The 19,010-nt window shown below is 42.5% G+C and overlaps 4 protein-coding genes across 4 annotated transcripts; 2 read left to right on the forward strand and 2 right to left on the reverse strand.

The window, feature by feature from the left end:
* Positions 1-264: 264 nt before the first annotated feature.
* LOC117573905 (myb-like protein X) lies at positions 265-1,594 on the forward strand. Its single transcript, XM_034257412.2, has 2 exons — positions 265-387; positions 444-1,594. The coding sequence occupies exons 1-2, from the start codon at positions 300-302 to the stop codon at positions 1,310-1,312; spliced, it is 957 nt and encodes a 318-aa protein (XP_034113303.1). The 5' UTR covers positions 265-299; the 3' UTR covers positions 1,313-1,594.
* A 3,556-nt stretch (positions 1,595-5,150) lies between these two features.
* On the forward strand, positions 5,151-14,670 carry LOC117573897 (ankyrin repeat and SAM domain-containing protein 1A). Its single transcript, XM_034257405.2, has 12 exons — positions 5,151-5,559; positions 7,677-8,555; positions 9,542-9,857; positions 9,912-10,363; positions 10,433-10,661; positions 10,727-11,705; positions 11,760-11,971; positions 12,031-12,345; positions 12,669-12,837; positions 12,897-13,070; positions 13,130-13,261; positions 13,889-14,670. Exons 2-12 carry the CDS (start codon positions 7,679-7,681, stop codon positions 14,042-14,044), a joined length of 4,011 nt encoding a protein of 1,336 aa, XP_034113296.1. The 5' UTR covers positions 5,151-5,559; positions 7,677-7,678; the 3' UTR covers positions 14,045-14,670.
* A 2,243-nt stretch (positions 14,671-16,913) lies between these two features.
* LOC117573910 (kunitz-type serine protease inhibitor 2-like) lies at positions 16,914-17,425 on the reverse strand. The gene is made up of 2 exons (XM_034257418.2): positions 17,312-17,425; positions 16,914-17,241 (listed from the first exon to the last, which is right to left on the reverse strand). The coding sequence occupies exons 1-2, from the start codon at positions 17,412-17,414 to the stop codon at positions 17,060-17,062; spliced, it is 285 nt and encodes a 94-aa protein (XP_034113309.1). The 5' UTR covers positions 17,415-17,425; the 3' UTR covers positions 16,914-17,059.
* A 747-nt stretch (positions 17,426-18,172) lies between these two features.
* On the reverse strand, positions 18,173-18,606 carry LOC117573909 (kappaPI-stichotoxin-Shd2a-like). Its single transcript, XM_034257417.2, has 2 exons — positions 18,453-18,606; positions 18,173-18,384 (listed from the first exon to the last, which is right to left on the reverse strand). Exons 1-2 carry the CDS (start codon positions 18,565-18,567, stop codon positions 18,188-18,190), a joined length of 312 nt encoding a protein of 103 aa, XP_034113308.1. The 5' UTR covers positions 18,568-18,606; the 3' UTR covers positions 18,173-18,187.
* Positions 18,607-19,010: the final 404 nt, after the last annotated feature.

Here is a 19,010-nt window from a genome sequence, read left to right on the forward strand (position 1 = left end):
TGGCTGAGATGTAAGCAAGTGTCTGATGGCAACATGTCCAAGTCAATCATTCAATACATCAGAACCTATAGATTATGGAGCAACTGACATACCGTGAGTCTGGGAATTGAGGCTCAGCTCGTAAAGGGAAATGGGTAAATGCTTCCGATCGGTAAACTTTTATGGTTATTTTATTGGCTGTTTAGTTATAGCCTCAGTCAACTTGTTAATTATATGACCAGACTTTCCGAAGAATGCGAGCTGAAAAGCTAGTTGAGAAGCTTGAACCCCAAATCAGTTGTGATTTAACCTCCGGAGAAATGAGGTGCGTTTTGTTCTGTATTATTCTGACTCTCTACGTGGGAGTTAGAGGTGATTCGTTTAAGCGAAAGGCATTTGTCAGGCAGCGTGAGTCCAAAGGATAATTATTCCCTGAGTTGAGCTAAAGTGCACTCCTTTTGTAGCGAAATGCTTGTACTTGGTGGATCCGGGACCTTGTCACGGCAAATTTCAGGTCTATGGCTTCGATCCCTTCGCCAACATTTGCAGCTTATTCACATACGGCGGTTGCGGAGGAAATCCGAATCGATTCGGCGATTATTCGCACTGCTCGAGGGATTGTCTTGTGAGGGCGAAGGAAACTGAACCTGACGATTCGTATGGCGAGGAAATCGAGGAAGAGGAAGAGGAGGAAGAGGAGGATTACGAGGAGGAAGACGAAGAGGAAGACAAAGATAAAGGAGACGAGAAAGAAAAAGAAAAAGAAAAGGAAGATGAAGACAAAGACAAAGGGGATCATACCGACGAAAAGAAAGACGACTCGAAAGAAGTCTCAGAGAAGGAAAAAGAAGAGAAAAACGAAGAAAAAGAAGACGAAGGCAAGGATGAGGATGATGACGACCTCGCAAAAGAAAACACAGACGAAAAAAAGGAAAAAGAAAAACAAAAGACAGATGAAGATGAAGACGAAGACAAGGACAAAGGTGATTATACCGACGAGTACAAGGACGACTCTTTCGAGTCTCCTTTCGGAGACCAAAGCAAAATTAGAAATAAACAAAAACCAAAAAAAAAGAAAGGCCAAGCTGAAGATGATGATTTTGACAACAATGACGAATTTGATGATTTTGATTCTAGTAATGAACAGAACACAAAATTAAGAAATGGTTACAGTAAACAACTGAAGACAAATGATAAAAATATGGAATATGGAAACGACAATCACGTTAACGATCCATCAAAGCGACGTAAAGGGATACAAAATATTGTAGAATTCATTCAACAACATCAAGGCAATGCCAAAAACAATGAAAAAAGCACAGAAAAACAATGAAAAACTTTCTTAAGTATAGTTGGAAGTAAAAAATATACTGTAGAAAATCAAATAACAAAAATAGATAACAAATAATTGTCAACTTTCAATTAGTAAATTTGCTTATTCCTTTGGTTTAAGCTTTGTTCAAACACAAAATTAAGACGAACGATGAAATAAAAAGGAATAAACTTATAAAAAGTGCGCTTTAAAGAAAGTTGAGCTAAAGTAAAAGTTAGAAACAATATGTATAAAGAATAAATATTAAAATAGATTAAAGTAATAAATGAATATTTATTAAAATCTTGATAAGCAAAGAACTCGTTTAGTGCGGAAGTTGGTTTTAAGAGCTCACACACCACACCCCCAGCACCAGCCCAGAAATGGCAACAACTACAACAGCAACATGTTGCATAGCTAATGCAGCGGAACTAAACAATTAACGCCCCGAAACTGTATGTGAATTAAGCCAACTTACGGGCATGATCCGCTAGAGAATATTTAGCTATTTCGTATCGCACATTCTAATGACTTTATTATGAGCAATGTACAGGGCAACAGCCATAAGTTGTTGCCGTTGCTCTGGTTGCTGTTGCTCTGGTTGCTCTGGTTGTTGCTGCACCCAGCTGGAAATGACGTCAGGGGTGCGCCCATAGTCAGAGTCAGAGTCGGAGTCAGAGACGTCGTCGGCTTAGAGCCTTTTAAGTGTGCCGTAAACTGAAATGAATACGAGTGAGTACCCGAAGAGAGGGCAGGCCACAAGTTGTATATCAGTTGACTTTGCCTGCCTTTGACAATTATTTATGGTAATAAATAGAATCGCGGGCACAACTCGCAAGTTTGCAAGTTGCCACTAAATCTCTGGAGACCCAAACTCAATTCTCAACTCTCAGCACACATAATGCGCCTCTAATTGCCGCACTCTGCCAACGAAATTTCTATACAACAAAAATTTACGATCAGCTATGCAAATGTTGCGATTGGCAATTGGCAATTACCACTTCAAGTTGGGCATATTGAAACGTCATTGAGTGCAACTGGCAATTTAAAGCGTGCAATTTATAAAGCCAACAGTCGACTCGTCTTACTATCCGTCTTTCTGTCCGTCCGTCTGTCTGTCTGTCAGTCCGTCTGTCTGTCTGTCCGTTCGTCCAGTTCATTGTCAGCCAAACAAATGGCCAATGTCTCATTAATGCCACACAATGGAGGCAGCCAGCGGCGGCTGCGACGTCCCGCTGCGTCCAAAATATGCAACATTCATCAATCACACTGCAGCCAAGTCGTCTGTCTTTCGGTCTTCGGTTTGTCCAACTGCTGGCCAGGAATGAGAATGAGTTCACGCGCTGCACTTGAGGTCGAATTGAGCGCCAACTGCGGACTCTAGCTGTGTTTTGCTGTTCGCTGTTCGTTGTTTTGGGCCTCAGATTGATTTGCTTTGGCGCATTTTCAAGTCAATTACACATATTTGTGGCATTTGTGGCACTCGAATGTGAATGCGAACAAGCATGCGGTGGGTCGCCCAAAGCACTCGTAGGTGTTGGCCGTCTGTCTGTTTCGCTATGTTTTGCTATTTGCTATTCCTATTCCGTCAGTCTGTCTGTCTTTATTCTGTGCTGCATGCCACAACACAACAACAAACTGAGCTGCATGTGTCCGCCCACAACGGCGCTGGTCAAACAGCGCCACAAGTGAGTCACGTTGCCAGTCATGCGAACCATAATTCATGTCCAATGGCAACCGCGGTGCGATGACTGTGTGACATTTACTATAAAGGGGGCCCATCGAAGGGTTAACGTGTCACGCTTATCATCATCAACAGCTGTTCACCTACTCGTAAAAAGCTGCACACGCCCCACCAAAAAGCTGCGCTCGCAACGCCCCAGCAAAGTTGATAAGAAAGCTTTATGCTTCTCGCGATGCACACAAACAATACAACGCGGCGCATGTGTAATGAGAGAGCGCAGAGAGAGAGAGAGAGAGAGAGAGCAAAGCGAAGCGAAGAGCGAAGAGAGCGACCAAGTGAGAGTGAGAGTGCGGGTGAGAGAGCGCGCGCGCATTGATAAGCTTCAAGCTCAATGCTCCGCACTCAACACTCAACAAACGTAAAGCACAGATTGAAAAGCAAATAACAACAGCTTAGGTATTAGCTGTAAGATAAAGTGCTAGACTACGAGATACCTTCTAATGTATAGTTAAATTGTGTATAGTTAAATTGTTTACCATTTTATATAATACTACAAATATTTCGTTTAAATAAATTAAGATAGTACACCAAAAGATATCCAGTAATTCGCTCTCTATTTAAGTTATTTATTATTTTTTGTAATATTAGAAATATTTCGAATTATAGATGATGTAATTTTATTAAAATTAGTAAAACATAGTAAAGGTGGTAGCACCACAAGATACCCTGTAATAAATTACCTAGTTGAAGTATTCATTATTTTATACAATACTAGAAATGTTAAATGTTGCAAATGGTATAAAAAATGAAAATGATTAAATGAGAAATAGAATAATAAACTACGAGATACTCTATAATGCATTAAGTCATTAACAACTTTATGAAATACTTGTATTAATCCATATTACATATAATCTAAACAGCTATGAATGAATAAAATAAACAAAATAGTATACCTCGAGATACCCTGTAATGGATTTGGCAACCTAATACAATGTTTTAGTACTCATTCGGTTATTTACTACTTTATCCAATGTTTCATTTGATATACATAAATATAAATGAATAACATACAAAATTAAAAAGTTAACCATGCGATATTCTCTAAAGCAATACCTAGTTAAGTTAGTTAGATAATGCAATGTTTTAGTATTTATTACATTTTTTTGTTCTATATGCAATTGATTCATGTCACAGATGATAGAAGTGAATATAAATTAATAAGTAAGAAACAAAATACATACAGTAATGGTAACCTAATGCAATATTTTAGTATTCAAGTTATTTATTCCCTTATGAAAATAATACTATAGAAGTAAATATATTGATATTTCGTTCAATTAGCAAATTTTAATGTCTGTCTTAATTTATAGTCACGATAAAGTAAATGAAACGACTTTTGCCTGGATTCCGATGCATTTAGCACGGGTTTATAAATAACATTGCGACTATATCATATATACAACGATTTGCAGCGATCTGTAGAATTCTTTGGCATGCATCAGCGAGAGATTGACGACGCTCGGCGCCAGATAGTTTTGTATCTTTAGAATGTCAGTGGTGCAACTAAGGCGTGTTCCCTTTGCCACATTCTTTGTCCATGATGACAACTAAGTGAAAAGTTGATACTATTTTTACAACAACGTGTCTCGCACTCTCTCTCCCTCTATCTGACTCGCTGAGAGTGTCAGTTTTGCACATGAAAATACGTAAACAAAAGCATACTATAGCGTAAATAAACACAAATGAAGCAGACAGCAGCTATTCTCTGTCTGCCACACTCTCTCCCGCCGCTCTCTCTTCTATCTTTGTCATCTCTCGGTGGACGCTCTTTGGCCCGCATGGAGAAGCGACAGCAGAAGCAAAACAATCAAGTGAAAGCGCTGAGCAAAGCAAAAGCAAAGCGTAGCCGAAACTTATTGTTTCGTATTTGTATCTACAACTTTCATTGGCTCCCATTTCGCCTTCGCCCAGCAGATACAGATACTAGCGTACTACGAGTACGTTGCACAAGAGCAAAGTGCACGGCGCATGGAGCACGGAGAATGGAGCGTGAAACACGGAGAGCGAGCTGAGTGCGTGTGTGTGTGAAATATGTGGCAGAATTTCTTACGGAACTGCTGCTGTGGCTGACATAGGCCGAGGCCCAGAGTCCCATACGAGACTGACAGCGTCGCAGTTACAGTCGCAGTCAGCAGTCAGTATCGAGCTGGAGTCTCGAGCGTAGTCAGTGTCGTCAGTTGTCGTCAGTCGGAGCCAAAACGCGGGCGTAGCAAATTCATTTCGTAAATGGAAATGTGCTGGAGACGTCAAACGGAGACGCAACGCGAAGGGGAACGGGAACGGCAAAGAGAGACGCAGACGGCGCGCGGCAAGCGAATGAAATGAAATTTATTAAATTAAAAAAGAAGACGTGAATACGTTAACGTTCAACGAACGAACGGAAGTGAAAAGTTACAAGCACGCACACACACAAATACGTATAGCAAATACAACAACAACGACAACTACAAAATAGTTATACAAATAAATATAGTTAAGAAAAAAAAAAAAGAAAAGAGTGAACTCAACGCAAAAAAAAAAGGTAACTAAACACGAATTGTTCACTTGCAGTCAGAAAATGTATCTGTGAAGTAGCTCCCAGAGTGAATGTGTGTGTGTGTGTGTATCTGTGTGTGTGTGTATATGGAAGTACACGCCTTTCGAGTGCAGCAGCAGCACTCAGAGCAGAGTCACAAGCGAAAAAAGTGTGAATAACAAACGAGCTATCAAATTGCCTTTGCACAACAACTTTTCTCAAACAATTTTCATCAATTTCCCGGCTCGAATTTAACAAATGGATGAACAAACAGGAAATGCGTCCCAGACAAACTGTCGTCTGGGAAATTGAACCGACTTTCCCATATGTACACACGCTTCATCCATCCGCCCGTCCGTCCGTCCGTCCGTCTGTCTGTCCGTCTGGCTATTTGCCAACAGCGAAACAGTCACAGACTTACATCCTCTTCTACATCCTCCGCCTTCTCATCATCTTCCTCAAGCGCAGGAGCATTCACTTTGCTTGGCGTCGCGAGCGGGTCAATATCCTTTGACCCAATTATGTTGGACACTATAAATTCATAAGCGTGAAGCCAGCCAATTGACATGCTTCTTCTGCTCTGACTGTGGCTTGTTGTGGTTGTCGCTCTTTCTGTTCTGACAGCGTCAATTCGTTTATAATGTGCTTCAATTTCCGTTGCCTTTGTATTTGGCTTTCTTTGCATAGACAAACAGTTGCCTTTCCTCCCGCTCCACTCAGAGTTTTGCATGCAAAAAATGTCACATTCAGGAGGTGGCAAAGGGAATGGGAAAGGAAGAGGGAAAGAGGTGAAGGCAGTCCTTGGTGGATGGTGGGCGCGGCAGGACACAAGTCACAGTCGCAATCAGAGTCACAGTCACACTTGCTCTCTCTCTCTCTCTACCTCTCTCTCTCTCAGTTTGTGGAGTAACGCACACTCTCAATGAAACTCGCTCTCTCTCTCTCTCTGCAGTTCTCGCAAACCTTCTCTCGGTTGCCCTAAGGACGTGCCTAACCTACCTTTTGTTGAATCCTGTAGTAGCACAATAAGAGTGCGACTCCTCTGAGTGTGTGTGCGTGTGTGTGTGTGTGGGGAAGTTGGCGCGTGTGCGTTCAAGAAGGGTGTACGTGAGTAAGGGCGCGTGTGTAAGCAGGTGATTATCTGTTGCAGTCTTGTATTTATCTCATTGAAGTCCAAGTGACAAGCGGACAGACAGACGGACAGACGGACAAGCTGCCTCATGAACAGACAGCATGCTTTCAGTTTTAGGTCCCCATTGAGCGATATCAAATGGCAGCCACCACCCGCTAAACGGTACAATGGGGAGCATTAAGTCATCAAAATTTAATTCACTTCAAGTTCATTGCATTTGCTTGGGAAATTCTAGTTTACACTTATTACATAAATCAAGAAAACGCTGATAAATGAAAGTCTAATTGCCACTTATTGCATTAACGTTCACATAAAGAAAATGCTATTAAGGTGCTAAATTCAAATTTGAATTGAATAGTGTTCCGGAGTTGCATATATCTCGAATTAAGTAAACCTTTGTTAAGTTAATTCTTTTTCTTTAAATTATTTACTTTCATTTACATTTATTAGAAAAGTATAGCCAATAATCTTTCACTTCTAAGGATTTCTGCTACTGCACTAAATCTGTCACACTTATTGGGAATGTCAACCCTTCAACTCCAGTGCCTACTCTCAATTATTTGGCAGCTTTGGCCCATGGTAGGCGCCAAAGATGCTCACAGATAATTCCGGCGTAGACTCGTAAAAAGCACTTCATCAGCGGCAGACTCAGAGGCACTTCAGCCTCAGCCTCTGCCTCTGCCTTTGCCTCCCACCCACAGGACCTTTTACGCCTGGCCGGGTGTCTTATTGTGTGATTTTTTCTGCTGTTATTCCCTTCGAACGAGAGATAGGAAGCAGGCATTGGAAGCATTGAATGTGTGTGAGGGATGTCGCTGCAAAAGTCATTAGGGCTAAAAGGCGACCCAAGCTAAAAAGCCACAAAGCCAACGGCGTTTTAATGAAGCACACTTCGCAGTCATAATTCGTTTTGAGCAAAATCAACTCGCCTTTCAAAGGCGATTAAATCACTTTCTAAGAGCTGCCATTAATGGTCTCAACGCATTTGCAGACATGGGCAAGGATCAGGAGTTTCTGGAGGCAGCGCGCAATGGCAACATCAGCCACATCGAGAAGGTGCTCTCGCAAAAGGGCAAGCGAGCCGGTCCCTTGGCAAGCCTGCGACGCACTGGCGTCAATGTGCAGGACAGCGGAGGATATTCCGCGCTGCATCATGCCTGCCTCAATGGACACGAGGATATTGTGAGACTGCTGCTCGCCCACGAAGCTTCTACGAATCTGCCCGACTCGCGGGGATCTTCTCCGTTGCATCTGGCTGCCTGGGCAGGCGAGACGGACATTGTTCGGCTGCTGCTCACGCAACCTTATCGTCCGGCCAACGCCAATCTGCAGACCATTGAGCAGGAGACGCCGTTGCACTGTGCCGCACAGCATGGACACACGGGAGCTTTGGCTTTGCTGCTCTCCCACGATGCGGATCCCAATATGCGCAACTCTCGCGGTGAGACGCCGCTTGATCTCGCTGCCCAGTACGGACGTCTGCAGGCTGTGCAAATGTTGATTCGTGCGCATCCCGAACTGATCTCGCATCTCAGCACAGCGGCTGTGGAGAGTGCGACGCCTTCGCCGTCGTCGCCATCGTCGCCCAGTCGCCACATCTTTCCGCACACCTGCCTGCATCTGGCCAGTCGCAATGGCCACAAGAATGTGGTCGATGTGCTGCTCGCCGCTGGCGTCTCTGTGAATCTTCTGACGCCCTCGGGCACTGCGCTCCATGAGGCAGCGCTGTGTGGCAAGGAGAATGTTGTACGTACTCTTCTTCGTGCTGGCATCGATCTGTCTGCCACCGACAACGAGGGACGCACAGCTCTGGATATACTACGAGAGTTTCCACCACACGTGACTAAGCACATAATCGCAGTGATTAACAGTACGTATGCGTAATATATACAAACTTCATTGTCTTAAATAGAGGAATATTAAAAAGATCGCTAGAAGACATTTCATATTCTTCTATAAAGTAGTTCGTTATATTAAAATAGCTTTAAAATAGATAAAAGTAAAATTGCTCATTCCATATACTACATCAACATTACGTATACGTAATATGAAAACTATTAAGTAATGTCATAGTAAACATATAAAACGAAATGCAAGTATGTATAAAGACAGATTAGTTATGAAGTTATATAAATCTAATTGCATATTCCAAATCCAACAAAAGTCAACATTGCGTATACTTAACGTTAACAAACTCAACTCATTATATAATGCAGTATTTTCATGCAGATCAATTAAACAACATCAGAGTCACTATTTAACTTAATTCTCAGCGATTTATTTTCTGAAAATAGTATTCAAGCACACCAACATTGCGTATACATAATGGAACCACAAAGTAAACTTAGAATATAAAATAAAGAGAAGTATTTTCCACAGATCAGTTAATCAATTTCAGCAGTTACTATTCAGCTTAATTCACAGTGATTCATATTATTAATATATAATTCAAGTACACCCACATTGCGTATACGTAATGAAGCGAACGAAGTAAGTTCATAATGAACAGATAAAAAAATGTTTGTAGAACAACTTTAATTCACATAACAATCAGAGCAATTATAATTCTGAAGAACTACTATCAGAAAACAACACGCACTTGCATGCGATTATTTCCCATAAAATGCTGACACATCTGTCAGATCGGAACTCTGAGCGCTGATTACACTAGTTGACTTATATATGATTTATATGTATATGTAATCTATTGGCACAGCTTTAATGACCACTCTCTGTGGTCACAGTCCAGATGTGTCATTTTATATAACTGTTTGACATTGCGTATACGCAATAATCGCAGTGCATAAGCGTTTCACTGCAATCCAATATAAATACATGCAACTCTTCTCTTGATAGATTTTCGTCACCAAATGGAGACAGATGACGGTGACGAAGTCATCTATCGCCAACACTCAAGCTCGGGGCGTGGCAGCCAGGGCGGCAACCAGCCGCAATCACAACAGCACAACAGCTACAATCATTATCACTTCAACTCCAACAATCACTTGCTGAACCACTCACACTCGATGCAACAGTCCGGCTACAGCAAGCAGAGACTTAGCGCTGGGAATGGAGCTCATTACAATGGCGGTAAGTCGCTGGACAGCGCTCTCCAGCCCGAGGACAGATTCTATCAGGAACTCAATGCGCATTCGCCGCTGCACATACAAAAGTGAGTTCAGAATAATGATTTCTATTCACTTTACTAAACTTTTTTGTCTTGCAGTGACATTGGCGGTGGCTACAGCGTGAGTCCTTCGTCCTCGCTGAGCAGCTTCGAGCCAGCCTCTGTGTCGCCGCGTTCCCGCTGCTCTACCGGAACAGGAACAGGCAATCAGCCGCTGCAGATGAGCACCTTTGCACCCAGCGGACCTCCTAAGAAGCCGCCACGTCGCAATCTTTCAGTGTCGCCAACGCACGCTGGACCTGGGCAGCAATTCAGCTACAGCTCGCCATCGAGTCAGGGCACAGCGCAGGGTCAGGGACAAGGTCAACAGCAGCGACGACGTCCGCCACCCACCGACAGCCCGTATTCGCATCAGAGTCACGGCAGCGTTGGCGGCATGAGCTTCGACGAGACGCAGCTGAGGGAGCGACAGCGCAGCGATCGACTCTACGCCAGCGCCAGACAGAGCACGCGATCAGCGGTGACGGGTGGCATGAATCTCAGTTCCAGCAGTGAGTAATCTTTGTACTCTCTCTCTATTTATATTAGTCATTTAATCCCTTTCCTTCTCTTCCCCTTAGATGACATGCTGGATCGTCAGTGCAGCAGCTCGGAGCTGAACAGCGAGACAAGCGTGCAGAACTCGAGTGGAGAATCTCCTGCTCCCACCACCAACTCGATGAAGCGTCCGATTCCAGCGCAGCGCAGCGCCTCAACCAAGCTGTCCAAGGAGCTGCTCAAGTCCTGCGAGAATGCTACACTCAAATCGTATAATCCCAATCGCAAACTCAAACGCAATCGCAACAGCTGGTGAGTACCGAATCTTTCAATCTTCTCTGTTGATCCTTAGTTCAATTCTTCTCTCTCTCTCAAAGCTCACTAAATGTGGCGGATAAATCAGAGGTCGGCGAGCAGAACTGTGATCCTAAGCAGCAAATCCCGAGCAGTCCCACGCACTACAAGCAACCACCGACCCCGGATCATCCGCCTCCCAGCTCCAGCCAGGCGGAGCGCACCATTCACGAGCGCATTCGTCCGCTGAGCCAGGAGTACAAACGTCGTTCGGCACTGCTGCAACTGCAGGCGGCGCAGCAGCTGATGATCGAGACGGGCTCATCGCCATCGAAGCTGTTGCCCACCCTGAGCACACCAGGCTATGATTACGATGACACGGTGACCGTGGTGCCTCGCTGTCCGGCTCCCTCGTCGGGCTCCTTGAGCTCCAGCATCTCGTGCTCGGATCACAGTCTCTCGCTATCCACGGACTACGTGGAGGAGTTTGTCAGCGATGTGCCATTCGCTGGTTTACTAAAGGGAGCCACGCAGACGCACAAGGGGCAGGAACAGACGCAGCAGGAGGTGCCTCGTATCATGCGTCCACCCATCGCCACCAAACCTCAGGTGCCGGAGCGCAAATTTGTGAAGCCGCCGACGACGCCGACGCAGCAGAGTGCGGAGATTAAGCTGGAGACGAATGGCAATGCGAATGGTCCGACTAAAGTGGCCAGTGAGAAGTCGCCGGCGAAGTCAGCAGCCAGATCTCCAGCGAGATCTCCTGGCAAGTCGCCAGCAAAGTCTCCGATCAGCGGACAGTCGATAGCGCGCAACTCGCTGAATCTGCTGAGTCCGTTCAATGCGGAGGAGGCGCGGAAGAAGATCTCCGAGATCATTGAGAACTTTGGCAGCGGCATTCTCAACACCAACATCACGCCCACCCACGATATTGAGCTGGACTTTGAGGATCTCGAGGTGCTGCCCGAGCGTCGCGAGTTGGCCGTCAGACTGCGTAATGCAGGATTGTTGCACTTGGAGCGGATTCTCTTTGAGAACGGTTACGATAACTACAAGTTTGTGGTAAGTGAGAAGTCTTCAACCTCCTTGACTGAGTTTTCACCGAGATCCTTCTAGCGCAATGTGTTCGAGGAGCCGGACATTCCGCTGCTTCACATTCCGGAACGCGATGCCGCCAAGCTGCTGCGTTTTGTAGAGACTTTACCGCCAGCGGAGTTTCTGCCTCAGGTGCCCCTGAAAACACAGCAGGAGAACAAACAACAAGGCGTGGCCAGCCTGCAGCAGTGGCTGCACAGCATCTCTTTACCCGAGTACCTCGAGTTCTTCAAGTGAGTTCAGCCATCGGAATCAATACTCTTAACGCTCCTAACCACATCTCTTCCCTTAGCAAACATTTGTACAACACCATCGAGAGCGTGTGCGGCGTGTGGGATGTGGAACTGCAAACGGTGCTGGAGATCAACAAGCTGGGACATCGACGACGCATCCTGCAATCCCTGGCTTACATTCGCCAGATGCGCGAGTCCAAGTCGCAGAAAACGCCGCTGGCCGAGAACAACGAAACTAACAAGATGACAACGAATGGCAACAAGGAGGCGACTTCAGTTGCACCTGCTTCGAGCTCCGGTAACCATCAAGCACCTACAGCAAACACAAATGCGTTGCCACATCGCAACTCCATCACAGGGTACCGCAAGAATCGGTGAGTTGATGACGAAAATACAAATTCACTTCTATTCATATTAGCCAAACTTTCGTTCCTTCATTCTTTTGGCAAATAATAGGAATTCATGAATTTATGAATTATATTTTTTCTCAAAATTCCATCAGTGAATTACATTGGAGGTCTTCTTCTAATCCACTAAAAACCAACATTATATTTTCCTTATTACCTTGTCAAATGAAACTGAATTCCTAATCCTCATACCTCTATAGAGGTAATGCGAAATGTCGCAATGAAATGCAGGCAAATGACAGTAGATTTTGAACAATTTAGTAACCTCCCTAATTTTCTCTTTTAAACAGCCCTGCTCCACCACCTCCCTTGGCTGCGGTGCAGAAGACGGCAACTGCCCCGCTGCAGATACGTGCTCCCTCGGAGCTGCTGCTGGGATTGCCTGCCAGCATGCGCTCCACTCAATGGCGTCACTCGGCGCAAACTCTCCTCAACGAGAACATCAAATACGAGGTTCAGGTGAGTCTAAGAAGCAATTCTTCCATTTAAACACACTTAAATACTCCTCAACTTGACAGTACCTCGGCTCAACGGTTGTGAAAGAACTGCGTGGCACCGAGTCCACCAAGAAGTCCATACAGAAGCTGAAGGCCTGCTCCGGCGAGGGACAAGAAGAGATTGCCAAGCAGGGCGCGCCACTCACGCTGGCCATTTGCCACCGCGGCGTGGAGTTCATCGATGTGGCAAGCAAGGTTGGTTGCAACAAAACAGCAATTAAGAAAATTCCCTACTAATCTCTCTTCGATTGCAGCGCATTATTTGCGAGCACGAAATACAGAACATCAACTGTGCCTGCCAGGACTCCGAGGATCTGCGGCACTTTGCCTACATCACCAAGGAGCTGGACATGCACTATTGCCACGTGTTCCTGGTGCCTAGTACGGTAAGTGAAGAGAAGTTTACTCTCTTTAAAGAGACCTCATCATTGTTATACCCGCTACCCATAGGGTAGAAGAGTATTATAACTTTGTGCCGGCAGGAAATGTATGTAACAGATAGAAGGAGGCATCTCTGACCCTATAAAGTATAGATATTCTTGATCAGCGTTAACAGCCTAGACGATATAGCCATGTCCGTCTGTCCGTCCGTCCGTATGAACACTTAGATCTCAGAGACTATAGAAGATAGAGCTATAATCTTTTTTCGACAGCATTTGTTATGTTTGCACGCAGATCAAGTTTGTTTCAAATTTTTGCCACGCCCACTTCCGCCCCCGCAAATCAAAAAAATCGAATAACATGCGTAATTTTAAAGCTAGAGTTGGTATATATAATAATAACTATAGTAGTTATGATTCCTGAGAATTTGGTTGCGATCAGATAGCTGACAATCTGGCACATTGTGTCGTCTGTGGTATATTTTGAATGGTGTACTATATCGACATACCAAACATACCATTTGGTATATTTTTAGTATTTGTTAGTATTTTCGGTATATTTTGAAAATGATACCGCAATATTTTGCCTTTATTAAAACTGTAAATTTCTTACTTGTCATTGTTTTACTTTAGGACTTGGCCAGCGAGATCATCCTCACTTTAGGTCAGGCCTTTGAGGTGGCCTATCAGCTGGCATTAAGGGATGGCATCGCCACAACCCCCGCCCTTCTCCTCGACAACGGTATGCTCCAGGGCGAATTCTGCGGCGCTGGCGGTGGCAGCAAATAGAGCCACGAGCTGGCCACCGCCGAGGCCCAACAACAACAGAAACAACAACAATTGCTGGCCAGCCAGACTTTGGCCAACAGATCGATTGCTAGGAGTCGCAGTCACAGTCGGAGTCGCAGTCTGTGCGCCAAACTCTTTTGCTTGACCAACTACGGAGCGCTGTTCAAGCTCTAGTCGGAGCAGCTTCTAATGATAATCCTTGTATCCTAGTCTCCTAGTCCTTGCGCATTTGACTTTTATACAGAGTTTTTATTATTTATTTGTAACGATCAAAACGAACAAAGACTTTTAAAGGCACAATTTTTTAAATGACGTGAAATGACATGAACTCCCAGTCAATCATGAAGCATCATCAATCATCAATCATTTGAAGCGCAAATAATGCATTTAATCTTCGCAATTGCATTTAATTATACTTGATAATATTGTATGAATGTTTTAGACAATTTTAGCTATATCCGACTAACTATCGAATCGAAAGAAATTTATTATAAAAATATTGACAAATTACGAGTATGGGCATATTGGCATATAAACAATTTTATTGATGTTGACGAATCGGAAATTAATTGCTGCGTTTCGAAAGCAATGGAAAATTCATATCGATATATCGAATAAATATTTATATATAAATGTATACTATTAATGAGAAATATTACAAATTGGCTATATACAAGCGAGAAGTGAACGAAGGAAGCACAATTATTCAACGTGTTGTTATATAATTTTAAATAAATCAAACATACATTTAACACAAAAATCTACAAAATATATTATATATCTATGTAAATCGAATGCTAAACTCTAATCAAAGTAAAATACAACGCAAGCGAAAGTTATAAGCAAATTGTGCTTACAAAATAAACTATCAATAATTCGAGGCATCTTCTAGAAAAGTTTTCAAATGTTTTAAGCTAGTCCTTTAGTTGTTTTTTCTTGGTAATTAATTTGAGGCAAAGCCTTGTTGTTGTTTGTCATTTGTTTTAACTCATAATTATTGATTAACTTATCATAATTTATTTCAATTCTCGAAATTTTCTATCGATGTGTGCAAATGCTTTAAATGTTAGCCTGCTTTATGGTACAAGAAATGTTCATAATAAGAAGTACCTATCCATAAGAAGAAGAAGAACAAATAAATTGACTAATAATACTATGTAATTGTGCATTCTCTGCAAAGTTTGTTATTCGCATAAACTATATCTATACAAACCCCAAACATACGATAAATATATATAACATTTACCCAGACAGGCTAGCGCATAACTAATGAAATTTAATAGCAAACTATGCATAAATAAATATAGCAAAATCGAACAAAAACCCCAACAACAACAACACAAATACAAATGAATGAAAAAAAGATATAAAAAATAAACATGTTTACCGAAAAAATTAAAAAAAAAAAACAAAAAAGAAAAATAAAACCTAAATGGAAACCTGTAAACCTGATTTGTCTTCGTCAAATTGCATAAACAAGTTTATCAAAAATATACTACAACCCAATAAATGAAAAAAACAATTTAAATAAACTTTAAACACACAAAACTAACAAGAAGAAGAAGAAGGAGGAGGAGAAGAAGAACAAATACGATTACTATTACTAAATAAATGCATAAATAAATTCAAGTTGTCTGTAATTAAATGTCTCGCTATCTCTATCTCTTTGACACTAGCTATCTTCTGCTCCATCTGCAACTCTGCAACTCTAATATGCCACAGACCGGGGTCAGTGCTGCAGTTAAACGCCTCATGTCAATTAGGCCGCACTTTCCCACAGGCCTCTGCCATAACTTGCAACGTTCCATCTGCAGCTCCATCTGCAACTCGGACTCCGAGTCGAGTACAGAACGCAGATCATTTACACAAATTGACCGCAAGCCGGTTTTTTTTCTCTCTTGGAGTGCGTCTTGTTGGTTTTTATAAGGCTAAATGCGTTAAGCATTTGATCATACGAATATTAATTGGCAAACACCAAAGCGCAGAGCTCCAGGCCTCGCAACGTCGAGTTGGACTCTCGCTAATGTTGCCAGCAATAAGTTGCGGCGTGCGTCAAATGTTGCCAAGCGACAACACGATAGCGCAATAGTTGGCAACGCGACTGCGAATGGCAATGGAAATGGGGAATGTGGAAGAGTGAGAGGGATGGATGGATGGACATGCGAGAGATGTCTGGTTGTTTGATGCGAGCAGCCAGAATGACGACGAGTGTGTGATGCTGCCGCCTCTTGCGTTTCGTTTAACGGTTTAAATTATTTCTGTGCAACTCGCTAGCGTGCACACAGCTTATCACAATTTCATTATTACAAGTACTATTATTATTATTACGCTTTCCTATGCTATAAATTCAAAGAGTGAGACAGAGACGGAGATAGCACACTTGTAATTGAAATTGCGTGACTTTATTCTTTGATTTCGCATTGCCGAATAACGAAAGCCAATTGCCAATTGTCTGAGGGAAGCTCACTCGAAAGCTTTCACAGCTGACAACGTTACACACATATTTCTGTGTATACACATTTCGACACACACCGACACACGCACACATGCATCGCACGAAACTTTCGGCGAGCTTTCGCTTTGACTGCCAGCAACACACAAACAAACAAGCGACGCTGTCGTCGATGCTGTGCCCCTGTTACGAGAGTGAGCAAGCAGCGCAATGTTTGCCCAGCCCTTGTGAAAACGAGCAAAAATACGAGCACAAATAAATGTGTATCCATAATTGAGCGAGACAGCAAGCATTCGCTGTGCTGCTCTTCACGTGTCATCGAAAGCTATTGCCGTCAGCGTCAGCGTCGCCGCCGCCCTCCCCCCTTGCTGCGTGTGCTGCGCGCCTGCTGGAAATTGTACCAAAAATCGCCGTTCGTCAATAAAATCGCGCATCTGGCGAGTCGCCGAAACGCTAGCGATTCCCCCAATCTCTCTGTGCAACTCACTCGCTCTGCTCATGGGGGAAGTGCTTTATTCACAATATCGTTATGGCACTTGTATATTTGTATCGTATTTGTATAGCTAATATCCCAATATTCTTTCCCTGCAAAAGTTAATGCAGTGGTCCTCGTCGTAGAATCGATTGCGATTCCCACCACAATTCGAGTGAACAAATATCTCACAGCGATTGTGCCTGGGGTGGAAATACCACAGTTCCGTGTGACCTTTGCAATGACCGTACTCTGGCTTGGCATTGCAGATGCCTGCAAATACGAGTACGGGTTGACTTTAAAGTGGAAGAACGTAGGAGAGCGTTACAGTATTAAGACTCACGTGCTCGTAGCATTAAGTTGATTGCGTATTCCTTTTCATTCGACCGAACGCATATCAGGGACAACGCCCACATGCACAATACTATACCCAAGAGCTCTTTCATTTCGAACTGAATTTAGGAACTGCGTATTTTCCGCTTCGACAGTTTTCTTATATACCGCGAAATTAGAGGTAATGGAAATGTGTTTCCTAATCAGCAAATCAACTCATTAGAACACTTACAACTTTCGCTTTTAGTTAGAAAACAAAAACTTAAAAGTTTGTAGAGGTAATTGCTTATATATTTGCTAAAGAATACCATTTGACTTTAAAGTGTCAATGAACCATCTGAATAGGCAATATTTGGTATATTGATATACTACTACTTTCAAAATATACCATAGAATACCAAATATAGCTATACAGTGTGATAGACTGTGAAATACCCGTTGGACATTTTCATGAGAAGCAAAACAAGTTCGAAAAAATACTAAAATATACCTAAGGCAATATTTGATATAGAGATATACTACTACATTCAAAATATACCATAGAATACCAAATACAGCTAATGTTGAGTGTAATAGACTGTGAAATACCCGTTAAACATTTTGCATAAAACTATGTTTGTATATCTTATCATTACTATTTTGATTATATACATATGTATTTACAAAAGATTAAAAATGTATCTTTCTTTGAAGTGTGAATGAACCATCTGAAAATCTTTTTCGGAATTAAGCAATCTTTCGCTTTGCATAAAACTATCTATCTATCTTTAATGTATCTATAAGCCATCTGAATAATTTTTTCAAATTAAACAATCTTTATACTTATCTACAACTATATCTTTAATCATTTATATCTTAAAAGTTTTTAATATCATTACTATTTTAATTATACTTTTTTCTTTAATTGTTCCATTGCCGATGAAACACAATAGTCCTCGCACTCTTCTTTGGAGAAGAAGCGATTGGTGTTGCCCCCGCAGTTGGAGTAGGTAAACGTACTGCACTGTTTTTTATAAATGTCATAATACCACATTTTGCGGTGACCTCCGCACTTGCCATACTTGGCTCTCTTCAGACACACAGCTAGAGAAGTAAATCAGGCAATAAGAAAAGTTTATAAGGTTATCCATAACATATCCTAACTAATTCACCTTTTCGTACAATATCCCAGCGCAGGGAAACATCCGGGACATCGTCCTGAGCAATGATTAAGCAAGGAAAGCTGACCAATAGGATAACCAGGAGCAAAGCAAACAAGCGCGACATTCTTGGAGAAGTTATTGTTATAGAAAGAAAGAATTAAACTGAATAAATTCGCAATTGCAACTTGAATTTATAGCAAGTTTAATATTCATTCAGTACTATCTTGAGTCAATCCCCGTTGCTGACAACTGTTTTTAAAAGAGATTCTGATAGAGAAAACAATTGTTGGCCACAAAACACCTACGATTAATGAGCGATGTTTAATGAGTCTGGCCATTGCTCAATCTGTAATTACAAGACAAAATTACGAGTATATTCGTTTTTTCAATATTTGTATTCACAGTCGACCGGTTGAGCAGTTAGTTAGTTAGTTTCAAGTGAGCAAGCGAATTCAATTAAATTTCTCAATAAATTACAAGTGCAAAAACGCATGCACTCGAAGAAAAGCAAATATAATAAATGGAAATAGATTAAATGCGTAAATTTAGTGAGATGTTTGTACATTA

This window comes from Drosophila albomicans, chromosome 2R (assembly GCF_009650485.2).
Source record: "Drosophila albomicans strain 15112-1751.03 chromosome 2R, ASM965048v2, whole genome shotgun sequence".
NCBI lineage: Eukaryota > Metazoa > Arthropoda > Insecta > Diptera > Drosophilidae > Drosophila > Drosophila albomicans.